General features: G+C 40.6%; 1 protein-coding gene across 1 annotated transcript in view; it reads right to left on the bottom strand.

Moving 5' to 3' along the window:
* Positions 1-2,828: 2,828 nt before the first annotated feature.
* Positions 2,829-13,824, bottom strand: part of LOC124717036 (serine/threonine-protein kinase minibrain) — a gene marked incomplete at its 5' end in the record, with an annotated part of 140,232 nt that continues 129,236 nt past the window's right edge. The window contains one exon of the mRNA XM_047243691.1: positions 2,829-6,599. Within this exon, the coding sequence (XP_047099647.1) occupies positions 6,088-6,599 (512 nt within the window). The remainder of the gene's footprint in view (positions 6,600-13,824) is intronic.

Genomic DNA, 13,824 nt, shown 5'->3' with positions numbered 1-13,824 from the left:
ACTGAGTGTGAAACTGGTACACTCAACTGTGACAGACACCAACACATACATCTTCTATCAATCTCATCAGGAAAACTTCAGAACTCAAATAATGGCTGAGCCCACACACTGTAAACAGTATTTCTCAGTGAGCCTGATGACACACTACACATCGGTAACACTTAATTACAAAATTAATGCTCTCTACAGTCTTATGTCATGAACTACTGCACAATCAACATGCCTTCCAGTTATTTGATATTTAGTAAAATTTAAATTATTTTATAATTCTTCAGTCACTGTTCTCGGGAAAGGCAAAGTTAGTGATAAATCTTTAGGCATATGTCACACAATTTGTCAAATGAATGCACCAAGTGGTATACGCACTACGAATAACCACTTAAGTTGAAGTGCTCACAGGTAAGCACAGTCCATATTTTGATGAGAGAAACTGAAAGCTGAATAATAACTGACATTTAATTCCAGATCACAAGAAAGTTACTTTGGATCTACTAGTTTCATTCCGGGCGGGAAGAAGCGCCTGGTCCCCGGCACGAATCCACCCGGCGGATTTGTGTCGAGGTCCAGTGAACCGGCCAGTCTGCAGATGGTTTTTAGGCGGTTTTCCATTTGCCTCAGCGAATGCGGGCTGGTTCCCCTTATTCCGCCTCAGTTACACTATGTCGGCGATTGCTGTGCAAACAAGTTCTCCACGTACGCATACACCACCATTACTCTACCACGCTAACATAGGAGTTACACTCGTCTGGTGTGAGACGTTCCCTGGGGGGTCCACTGAGGGCCGAACCACACAATAACCCTGGGTTCGGTGTGGGGCAGCAGAGGGATAAAGTGGACTGCGGTAGTCGTCGTAGGGGTGGGGACCACTGCGGCTGCGGTGGGGACGGAGTTTTCCGTCGTTTTTAGGTCCCCGGTTAACATACATACAAATACTACTTGCAATGAGAAAACGGAATGGAAATAACAGACTTTATAACAGCTCACACTATAGAGAGCACTATGACATATAGGTCACGAGAATGTACACAATCTGGGAAAATGTACAGGGAGAAAAGTTTAGTTATTTGTGGGGGACTTAGAGTGATTACAGAGAGGTCAAAAGTCAAATGTTGTACTCACAAAGACAGACACACATTCCCTGCGGAGAGGTTAGCGAGTGCTGACAGTTGCACATTAGGGCTCTCACGATACTGGCTCACCTTACTCACAGCTACACCAGAGCTTAGATGGTGCAAAAAAGTTCAACAACAGTATCTTTGGGCTAACCCACATCCACAGTTGCTAAGAAGCTGCTTAACTCACACAATGTACATTCACAAGCAGTTTTTTTCAGGAGAGATCACACTAGAAACATCTGAAGCTACCAAACTTCACAATACAAAAACTGATAACCACTAACAGCTGACTGCTACTCCCACACAATGTGCTGGTAGACATTTTGGTCACTGAACAGCAGGATAAAATTGTCATCAGCTCAATATTTTAATGGGCCACTGCTCAGATCTACATCATACAATTGCTCGCACTTTCAAATATCAGTAAGAGATGGCTTCCTTCATTCTAAATATCTCAACTGTAATGACAATAAAATATTTACTGATATAAAATGAATATGTAGCAATTCTCTCTGTTTTGTAGAATCAAAGATCTACTGTAACACAATATAATTTGAAAAATTGGCAACAAATATCAAAATGAGTTCATCGTTAGGGTGATGTTAAATGTGTGAACAAGAGAGTTACATTTATGGTGATGGAAAGTCCTCTGCAGAATATAAATAGTGAAATGGTAAAGGCAGCTATGCATCTTACAGTTGGTATGTTGAGTCATCAACAAGCACACGAGAGGGAGGACAGAGAATACTGCAGGCATTTTCATGAATCCTTCTTCAAAACTAACAGAATACACACATAACTCTCCACAATTACACCGTTCCAGATGGCAACATCTTGCTAGCACGGCAGCTCAATACTCCTACATTGTATCAGCACTCAGCAGAATACAGTCAGCTGTGAGAATGTAGCATTGTAAGTCTATGTGTATTTGTATTCTGTTAGCTCTGAAGGAGGATTCAACCAGAAGCTAGGAGCGTCCTCAGCCTGGTTTACGTCCTGTCATTAAGGGATGCCTCTACTATACAGTGAGTTGTTACCTCTTCTCTTTCCATTATTTAAATTCTTATGTTTCTCATAAGTATTATAATAAAAATTAAGCTTCCACTAAAATACAATGATGCATTCTCACTGGCCTATCTGCAGATGTTTAACTTCTACAACAATGCAAGGATTGAAATATATCTTTCCTCCATTGTTTTGACATTGGATCAGTAACAGAAAAAGAGAGTAAATTCATTTTCAGTCTTCTTTGGAAGCATAAATTAAAACTGTTTAAGTGTCTGAGTATTCAAACTATGGAACAGCACTTGAGCTTATAATGAAAGTTGTTACTGCCAATATTCACTAGAATTTTGGGAAGTATCATCTACCCTTGGAACACCAAAAGTCCAAACTGAGCATTTAACATTTTTTTCCTCTACTGATATGTAATGATACCTTATCTAAAGGTGATCCAGATACTATTTGAAAATATGATGGGAAGTAAAGCACACCGCTAGGAAGTATATACATTTCCTGGTCAATATGTCAAGTTTATCTCCAAATTAAGTTTAAAAACACTAAAAGTGTGGTACTGTTAACTAAATATAATAGAAATTAAAACCTGTCTTCTCAATTTTACATTTATACCCTCTTCAGAGGCGGAACAAAGTAGATATTATTTAATAACAATTTCCTATGGGAAGAGATCAAACAGTTCAACACAAAATGTAAGACAATATATCATGTGGCTTATAACTTGTGCAGAGCATTCATATACTGTTACTTCTCTGCTGTGCACAGAGCAGTATGTATTACAATAATGTCACAAGAAAATAATTATTACAATATTGGCTAGCATTAGAAAGAAAACTGACAGCATCATATACAACAAGCTACATAACAAATTAGCCAACATATATCAAACTGTGCTTCTTCAAACTACAGGGACAACTGCTCATTTATCATTTGTCCTCTGAATACACACAGCAGATAACTCTGAGTTACTTTTGCAGGTTTTCCAAAAAGCAGTATGGCAGTACCATGGTCAAAGTGATGAATAGTTTACAAAAGCATTTTTTTCTTTTTAGTAACAAAAATTCAGATACTACAGTGATCAGATTGCGAACTAATCTAGCAATGTGGCACAGACAATTGTGCACAGCTCTGAAACACAAAAGCATTTTTTTCTTTTTAGTAACAAAAATTCAGATACTACAGTGATCAGATTGCGAACTAATCTAGCAATGTGGCACAGACAATTGTGCACAGCTCTGAAACACAATCACTAGCAGCTCTCACAGCTGATATGCCTGCAATTACATACATCTCCTTATACCACTTCTGGTTTTCTGTATTAGATGTACATAGGAAGTTCTCAATTGTTACGAAAGACACACTTGACCATCCACCATAAAATCTGCCTATCATTTGTCATTTTGTGGAATGAAGGGAACACCATGCTGCCATTTGTATTCTGTTCACCTATACTGGTAAAAGTGTGAAGCTACCAACTTAGATGCTACCATTCTGAAGGTTTTTACTAGCTCATGGAGAGTACCCCTTACAGCCTCACACACCTATCCAGCACGAACAAAGTTTAACTTTGCATAACTGGTACCATTACAACAGCTTTCTAATTTTAAACTTGTTGTGAATGTGAAGCCATATTACAAATTCACTGAATTTACTGTTACTCTAATGATCCATAAAGGTCTGATCAGAATACAATGTTTATAAATCTTACACAAGTACTAGGTATAGTCAAAATTGATCCTATTTCATGTATCAAGGATAGTTTACTCTGGTGAAGAAATCCCACTGGTCATTTGCAATCTCTGCCTCTGGTAAGAGGGAATTAGAGAAAGGACCTCCTCCGAGCATAAACATTTCATAAACTTACTAGTTCCTACCAGTAGGGGTATAGAGGCATCTTTTGCAGCTATTGAAAATATTGTTATGAAAATATAAGAAAACATCTGACTTTATTACTTTGAACAAGAATAAGAACATAAAAGTATATTCCAAATGTGTTTGCAGCCTACCAGTGCAGTTCTAACTGAAAGAGCTAGGACTGAGTTGGGATTTCTTTTTCCTATTTTGAACGTGAAAGCTTTGTATCCATTGGCAATATTGTATGTTCATTTACAACAGATTACAAAGGTAACCAAAGATGACAGGAAAATATCTGTTAGAGAAACACAATTTCTTATGTCTTGCAGTTTCCTGATGTATAGCAGTTCATTATTTCACATACAATAGTGGTCAGTCTGCCCATATTAATAATTTTGTTGCCCACAATTGCTTGCTTAATTAATTGTTCTGGACAATTTTTCTTTTTTATCATGTCTGCCGTGCTTCAGCAAACTTTTCATCACTATGAACACAGTACACAACAACAGAGACAGATGACTCGAAATACATGTCCTTTTAACAACTGCCAACAGTATGACACCGGCCGAGTAAAATACATTTATTGGATAGGTAGTCACAAAAAGCTTAGGAATATTGAAACAGAACTGTACTGTGAAACAGGTAATACTGAAAGTAACTCTTAAATCTGTCTTTATTTCCAACATGCAAATGCATATCATGGCACTCTAAAAACAAATGTCAAAATTCAAAAGCACTGAGCCTGTAAATTTTCTTAAGTACACATGAACAAGAAACCTGGATCTGGATCTGCAGGGTGTGGAAACAGTGATTTGGAAGACGACATGACGTTAAAAATGTCGCGACAGCTTTGAGATACAATGAACAGAGTCCAGCATTCAATCACATCCAAATGCGTTCATTCCTTGTCGAGAAATGTTCCATACATGCGATTTCATTTCTGTTCTGACAAGGAGATTCAGTCGCTTTGTTGACAGTGGCAATTATCCAAAAAATGTGTACAGTACTTAACAAAAGCACTAAATTGGGAAATCGACTACCTCAACAATTCGTCAGTGAGGACCTCGTAAATGTAGTTGCCTGTTGTGCTTTTAACTGAGTTTTCCAGAAGCAGACTGGAGAGGAAAATGGGAAATGGGCAGGTAGAGCATAGGACATAAACAGTAGAACAGCAAAGTATACATAACAAAACTGTTAATAAACTGTACAGCGGCACTCAAAAAAAATCACAAATGCACTTCCCAGTTTCACAAGCTACAGAGACAACAGAACACACCTATTATATTCTTCAAGCTTCTGAGCAAGTTTAAATATACTTCACTTAAAACGAGGAATAAATTAAAGCGTGTGTAGTTTGATTTGTTTATAAAAGCCTTTGTCAAGTACATAAGGGTAACAGTTTCTTTCTTTGACATTTTCCTGACTTATTATTCCTACACTGAAGGTAATGAGGCATTTTATAAGCTGTATTAATATTTTCCTCTTCTACACATCCTCCTACAAGTCTCCTGCAATAATTTTACCACAAGCACAGAAACGGGCCATTCGTGAGTGCACAGTGTGCGGGTGTCGATCTGGGATGGAACGAGTAAAAGTGAAGAGCCACAGCCGTCCCTCCGAGACGGGAAGCAAAGCGGGAGAAATAAAACCCGAGGAAGTGACACCCACAACCCACGGGGTGCCGGTCAGCCACTTCCGAGACGAGGCTAAGCGGTCGGAGGAGGAGAGGCGAGGTGGAGGGAGGGGGACATCGAGGAAGGACGACACCGAGGAAAGCACGTCCGCAGACTTTCGAGGGCGAGGATGCGGAAGGGGAGACAGACGCGAGACGTGGGCCAGGAAAATGATACGGGGTCACCACAGTGCTGCAAATTTCTTCCCTAAAGGACAAAAGTCGGGGAAATAAAAGGGGGAGGCGATTTTGCAGTCACAGAGTGGCGGAGAGCACAGTCCACAGCGACTCGTCCACCCTCCCCTTCCCCCACGCCACAGTCGGGGCGCACGCGTCCTCCGGAAACTACAGTTCCGTTTTTCTTTCCTACGGTAAAAAAAATATATACGCCGCAGCGGCAGGCGGCCGAGCACTAAGAAGCAGTAGCCGTTAATGGCTGGCGACCGGGCTCTGCCGGACGCACACGCCAACCATCGGGCTGTCGTCCCGGTCCGGCGCGTCATCTGCGGCGGGTCCCGGGACAGGCGCGACGGGTGGAGGGGGCAGAGCTGCCGGGACGAACCCGCGGTGGTACGCCGACACCGGTGCTGCGACGCCTGCGCTGTACCCGCCACCCCGGTGGTGGTAGGCCACCGCCACCTGCTGCTGCTGCGGCTGTGGCTGCTGCACGACTTGCAGCGGCTCGCCGGGCGCATAAGGAGGCGGCGGCGGGCCTCGACGGTGGCGGGGATGGTAGTGGCGCAGCGCCGACGCCGCAGGGGGTCCCGAGATCGGAGGACCGTCACACTCCATCGGCAGCACTTGCTGCTGCTGCTGCTGCTGCTGGTGGAGGGGCGCCGGGGGCGGCTGCAGCGTGGGAGGGCACGCTGCGACTACGTGAGGGTGTCCCGGCGGTGCGCCCACTCCTGTACACGCCACCGGATCTGACCGTGCCCGGACACCTGCCGTAAAATTACACCGGTATTCACAGGCTACCCTATGTGGTGTTTGAAGACATATTTTGCTCTATTAATAGTGTTATGATGAGCTGTCAGTTCCATTTTTGTGTACAATTTTTCAACAACTGAACCAGTCATCATCTGGTGCTGTGAGCTGCACCTGAAAAAGGCAACCGGACAGTTGTCAAGATAATGTGCATAAAAATGGAACAACATTTTGGCTGAGCACCCAAAGACAGAGCATTAATCTGTCACATCGCAAAAGTACAAGTTTTTCTGTATTTACAGACTCTGAAATGATCTACCAATGTTCAAATCTGGAGGAATATCAGTTTTCCAGGAATTAATGTTCCTCTTCTAGGATGTATGGAGGAGCCAAAGAAATTCACAGAAAAAAAAAACAATTTAAGCAATTAAAAATTAGTCAAGTTGTGAGACTTTGTGCTAAATACAGCAAACAGTGTAAACTCTTCTGCCATACAAGCTCTGTAATGTACTTTACACACAGACGTTTGGTATGCTGTGTCCATGACTGTTTAAAACACAAAGAAAAACAAAATGTAACCAGTCACTAGACTTAAAGCTTTATTTAAATTTTTTATTTATTTATTTTTTGGAGATGTTTTGGAGACTACATTCCATCATGAGGCAGCAATTCTGGCACTTAGCTGAGTTGCACTGCTCCTGGGAAACTGATGGTGTTGAAGGACTACAGATATTTCTACACTACTGGTTCAACTGCCATCTGATGTGGTAAATAAAAAAACTTAAAATTACAAAATGTACAACGGGTTTTTATATATATTCCATAACATATATCAGTGTGACTTTGGCAGCAATTTGATGGTCACTCAACTGAACTGTTGTGTGGTTAAGAATAAACACTTTGGAAGTTTGGCTGAGCAAGTAATGTGAACATTAATTCACTTTTTAAAGCAGTTTACATGGAAGACTCCCAATACTTTAATCTCCACTACCTCTGAGGACTTCACCAACAGTAGAGGAACAGCATATGATAAAATGTCAGGCACAAAAATGTATTTTACATCAAGGCTTAATTTTCAGAACATACTGAAATAATTGGTTTGCAATCTTACTGCATGCAACAGAAATACAGCTAATCTTATAATAATTTGATGTTGCAGAGTGGATTTAAAATATGAGCAAATCTCCTTTGCCTCTTTTGACAGGAGCAACCCAGATCACAGTGAAGCAGTTCATTCAGACATAACAGGATTGCAGTGATGGAAATAAATGCCCCTGTTGAAAAACAGCCCAGTGCTTACTGCACAGCAAACAGTATGAAAAGCAAATGCAGTTTACGAGAACATTCCTGTTACTGGTGCTGCATTATTTTATGAGAGGTACCCTTTAAAAAATTATATAATTAATTCTTTGTTTGCAGGTACATGTATGCAGTCCTTGTACACATTGTCCTCCCCTCTGTACATCGCTAAAAGAGGGGTGGCGGAAGGGGGGGAGGGACACCGACAACAGCGTGCGGGTTTTCACTTTATGATTACCTCTTGTAATACACCATGAAGGTGGTTTGTAAATGGGCGCACTGTTTTATCATTTGTTACAAGTTAAAACTCTTTGTAAGTTGTGGACTCATCCAAGGACCATACTCTTATCAAACAAACAATATACTTAATAAAATATTGTATCTGGAAGAATAGTCATCCACACAATAGATGACAACTAAATGGTGTAGATACAGTGTTCGTAATGAAATGTTTGATGCTGACATAATAGTTAGGATATAAAGGTAAGCTCTATTATGTCAAGTGACTAGCAAATGATTTCTTGTTACTAACAATTCACACTGACATGCCTATTACGTGCTGGTAAAATTCAATACATTAAATAACACACATACCACATCAAATCAAATATTGCATACCAAATATTGAGGAAACCTTCCTATATACAATCACATTTGAATAGGTGATCTTTCTTAAAAATGATGACCACTTCTGTCACTATATTCTTGTGCACGTTGCATCATGGACAGGCCGCCAGTTGTTATTTTGTAACGTGTAACAGTAATATGCGCTATTACATCCTCCACATGCCATATTTGTAGTGAATAACCATCTATCTTTTTCCTTATGTTGTTGATATTCCAGTGCAAGAAATTCAGAAGGGTCAAGTATGGCTGTTGTGCTGGAAATTTCTGAACAATAATACCTGCTCCAACCTTCCAATAATGAATTAATGGTTTGACATGTTTCTTGCTAGTAGTCTATTCGAAATATCAAACCCATCTCATCCAAGTCACACTGTTGGGTGCATATTTGAGGATTACCTTATAATAATGTAGATTATCTTATAATAAAATGAATATAATAGAGGGAAGCATCCCATGTGGGAAAAATATATCTAAAAACAAAGATGATGTGCCTTACCAAACGGAAACGCTGGCAGGTAGATAGACACACAAACAAACACAAACATACACACAAAATTCTAGCTTTCGCAACCAACGGTTGCTTCGTCAGGAAAGAGGGAAGGAGAAGGAAAGACGAAAGGATGTGGGTTTTAAGAGAGAGGGTAAGGAGTCATCCCAATCCCGGGAGCGGAAAGACTTACCTCAGGGGGAAAAAAGGACGGGTATACACTCGCGCGCACACACACACACACACACACACACACACACACACACACACACACACACACATATACAGACACAAGCAGACATATTCAAAGACACAGAGTTACTCTGTGACTTTGAATATGTCTGCTTGTGTCTGTATATGTGTGGATGGATATGTGTGTGTGTGTGTGTGTGTGTGTGTGTGTGTGTGTGTGTGTGTGTGTGTGCGTGTGTGTGCGCGCGCGCGCGCGCGAGTGTATACCTATCCTTTTTTTCCCCCTAAGGTAAGTCTTTCCGCTCCCGGGATTGGGATGACTCCTTACCCTCTCCCTTAAAACCCACATCCTTTCGTCTTTCCCTCTCCTTCCCTCTTTCCTGACGAAGCAACCGTTGGTTGCGAAAGCTAGAATTTTGTGTTTATGTATGTGTTTGTTTGTGTGTCTATCGACCTGCCAGCGTTTCCGTTTGGTAAGTCACATCATCTTTGTTTTTAGATTTATCTTATAATAAAGTAGATTTCATTACTTATTATTTTTACATGCTAAAAGTACTATAAATAAATAAGGGGTAAATGCAAATTTTCCAATTGTGTACAGACTATCTACACTGTCAGTGACTGAAAATCTGACAAAACAACATGATAAGTTGGGTGCCTCATAATGCTATGACAAAAATTTTAATTCTAAACATTTGGCATTAGTACTAACTACAGATCTTAAATGCTAAATAGGAAAAAAGGTGTTTACTGGAAACACTTCAGATTCTTAAACCATTGGTCTATCAGGAAACATTACAAGTAAAACATTATTTACAGGACATATAGATCAAATGCAACCATATTTACACAGAACAGGAATTAGGATGTCAGCACACAACATGTAGAATTGCAAAATTTCTGAAGCTATTGTTTCACTACACTATCTGCAAAATGAAGAGACACACAGTCTCCAAGAAGCAAAGTCTGTGGAGATCTCAGTGTTTGTGTTACTAAAACACACACACACACACACACACACACACACACACAAGTACATTACTGAATGTACAATCAAATCATAACCCAAACTGTTCATGAGAATGTGAGAGCAAAGAGAACATAATGTTCAACTCGATCAAATGGTGCTTTAAAAGGGAAATATATGTTTACTTCTAAGGTTAGGGGAAGGAGCTACGATCCTCAGTACAGTGGAAATACATGCAGAGAAGTGAGCATTCCTGTAGGAGATATAACCAGCTACAAGAAAATGCTGGAGGTGACTAGAATTAAAACTACAGAGTTGTGGCACTTCTGTCACAAAGCACCACAGTTACCAGCTACCTGAGGAAAGTTACCACTGTCATCCACAGGTGAGGACCGGCAACTACAATAAAAAATGCAGCTTCCTTTCGAAGTGAGCCATACCAGCACTTTTCTCTACGAACAAGAGCTGATGCGGGTGGCACTGTACAACATTGCGATATCTGATCAGAAACTGTGATGAAGCAATAATTACGGTCAGTTTCATTCAGTGGTACTAGTTTTCTGGCTGTATGCCCACCTCACAACTTCTTACATTAACAACACAGCTTTGTGTGCAACATTTCCTTCGTACATTTTCTGTCTTTTGTCAGTCTTCAGTTGTAATCCTGCTCCCAAAGTGTGTGTGACTACACTCCTCAATCAACTGCTATTAAAACAAATATGAAAATGGAAATTTCAGGATGGAATACAAATAACAGAATGAGTAAAGATAGCAACTCAATGAGTGGACGAGGCATTGAGTGGTGACGGTCACACAAATGTTGCTTAACTTTATGGCGACATCTTCCTTCCGAGCATTATACGTCCGAGTTATAAAATTCATTTAGAGTGAAAGTACTTTGTGAACTTTAGAAATATAACTGAATATACTATTTTAAATTCCAGATGAAGCTCCAAAGACAGAATATTCCTTATATTGCACAAAAGAATATTTTTCTCTTGCAATACTGCTATGGTTGAAATTTAACCCCAAGAAATACAAGCATCAATGAAAATTACACACAAAAGTTTTCATTTATTGGGAGTGAGTTGCAACACACAAGAGGTGATCAAAAAGTTTCCATTCAAAAGCCGTATAGTTCAGAATCTGTGTGCCAAACAGACAAACTCCCTGAGAGCATTAAGATAATCATACCACTGATGCACCAAGTTGAAGATATCCCTTTGGTAAAACACCAAATCCTGCTGCGTCAAAAAGTCCGTAACTGCCCGCTGCACATCCTTCGACGTTTTAAGGTTCCAAAGGCACGAGAGTCACACGGGGAGCCACCAACTTCTGTATTAGGACATTTTTAATACGGGAACGTCTTGTGTCGATTTGTGACCAGCGAGTAACTTAGCACACTATTCTACAATGGAGGTTTTCAACAGATATGCTGCCCCTTACACTTTACTCAGCCTCCAACAGGTGTCTACTGGTGTTCGTCCTCTGGCAGCTGTGGAAAGAATAACAGCACACTGGACCTATTAGGACAAATTTGGTTACAGCGTCGCAGCAGTGCACATTTCTGCAGTTACCTCACGTGTGTCAGAAAGATACAAATGCCACACTAATCCCTCGCCTACATCTCCTTGCTCGTACAGCCACATCGGAGTTACGCTATGTCGTACACGTGCTGCAGCCCCACCCTCAAATGGAAACTTTTCGATTGCTCATTATATAAAGATGCTTGACTGTCAACTAGATTCAAGCTGCAATATCGTTACAATGGAGTCAGCTGGGAGAATGGAGCTGAGTGTGGGTTAGTTAGTTCTCAAGAAAATGTCATCCAAAAGCTTAGAAACAGTTTCAGTCTTTTTGGTGTGTGTATCAAATACTCACTGCCTCAACTACAGGGTAAATTGTTACCTTCATATCTTCCACTTTTTACCATTAAAACAAATTTATACGACGGTATTTTGGAAAGTAAAGATACACCGTACGCCAGAGGAACAGAAGAGTTTTGGCGAGCAAATTGGCAACACTGGTGTTAACCTTGAACCGTTAACTTTCTCCTCGCAGTTGTTCGGCAGTTGAACGTTGCTTCTGGTTGGAGTAGGTCGTGTTTAAAATGGCTGCGCCAATTCAGAATGCCGCCAAATGCGAAGTGCGCTCCGTCATACGTTTTCTTCATGCAAAAGGTCAGCGACCAGTGGATATTCACAAAGAAATGGTTTCTGTTTATGGGAACATTATGAATCGACAAAATGTAATGAAATGGTGTAGTCATTTCTCTGAAGGTAGGACTGATGTTAATAACGAACAAAGAACAGGTCGGCCATCTGTGATCTCTGATGCCCTTCTTTGGAGAACGGAGGAAGCAATTCGTGCGAATAGACATCTCACATTAAAAGAATTGCATCAGATCATACCAGACATGTCAATGACAACTCTTTATGAAGTTGTGACTGTCAAGTTAGGGTACAGGAAATTGTGCGTGCGCTGGGTTCCGAGACTGTTAACGGAAGAACACAAAAAGAAAAGGATGGGCTTTGCACGCGACTTCCTCACACGCTATGCTGAAGCAGGTGATGAGTTCCTTGATCATATTGTGACAGGTGACGAGACGTGGGTTTATCACCATACACCTGAATCCAAGCAACAATCAATGCAATGGCACCATTTGAATTCATCAAAAACCAAGAAATGCAAAACGTCGATTTCAGTGAAGAAAATCATGGCTTCTGTTTTTTGGGATAGACAAGGCATTCTTCTGTTGGAATTTATGCCTCCTGGAATGACAATTAATGCTGCTGCATATTAGCAGACTTTGAAACGTCTTCAAAGGGCAATTCAAAACAAGTGCAGGAGAATGCTGACAAGTGGAGTCTGCTTGCTTCATGACAACACTCGGCCTCACACAGCAGTCGTAACCAAAGCACTACTCAAACAATTCAAATGGGACGTATTGGACCATCTGCCACGCAGCCCAGACCTCGCGCCCACCGACTTCCGTGTCTTCCGTTACCTGAAGTCGCATCTTAGTGGAAAATCATTCCACGATGATGAAGAGATCAAAGATGAAGTTGAAATGTGGTTCCGATAACAGGTGGCAACCTTCTATAACTGTGGGATACAAAAGCTTGTGCACAGACTTAACAAATGTTTGGATAACGGGGGTGATTATGTTGAAAAATAACAAATAATCCAGTTAATAAGATGTAACTGACATTTTCTAAATAAATGTTCTATGTAAGGACTGCGAGCCATTGTATCTTTACTTTTCGAAATGCCCTCATATGTAAATGTAAAAACATTGTGCAGACTTTTTTCCAAAATCCTAAATATCCTTTTCTTTAAGGTAATTCAGAAAGTTAGTTTTTACATCAATATTTGCTAGTGAAATGTCACGATTCCAGTGCCAACTGCATATGATGGAAATACACACTCAGTTTCTTCAGTCTCGTGCACCTCTAGCCACTTTCGTGGACAATGGAAATACACACATTACTTTAATTGTAATGAGAGTCACAGCAGAAATATTTATTCAAGTCTCTCCTCATCTCACAACATTACATTCAACAGTTTCTGATCAGAAACGCTTTTATGACCGAAACTGCACAACAAACCTTTACTACACAAAGTAGAGTCACAAAAAGTTCAGTATGCAAGTATCGGTAGCATCACGTGT

Source organism: Schistocerca piceifrons, chromosome 9 (genome assembly GCF_021461385.2).
Source record: "Schistocerca piceifrons isolate TAMUIC-IGC-003096 chromosome 9, iqSchPice1.1, whole genome shotgun sequence".
NCBI lineage: Eukaryota > Metazoa > Arthropoda > Insecta > Orthoptera > Acrididae > Schistocerca > Schistocerca piceifrons.
The sequence above is the reverse complement of the archived record's forward strand: the minus strand, read 5'-3'. Positions and strand labels throughout refer to the sequence as shown.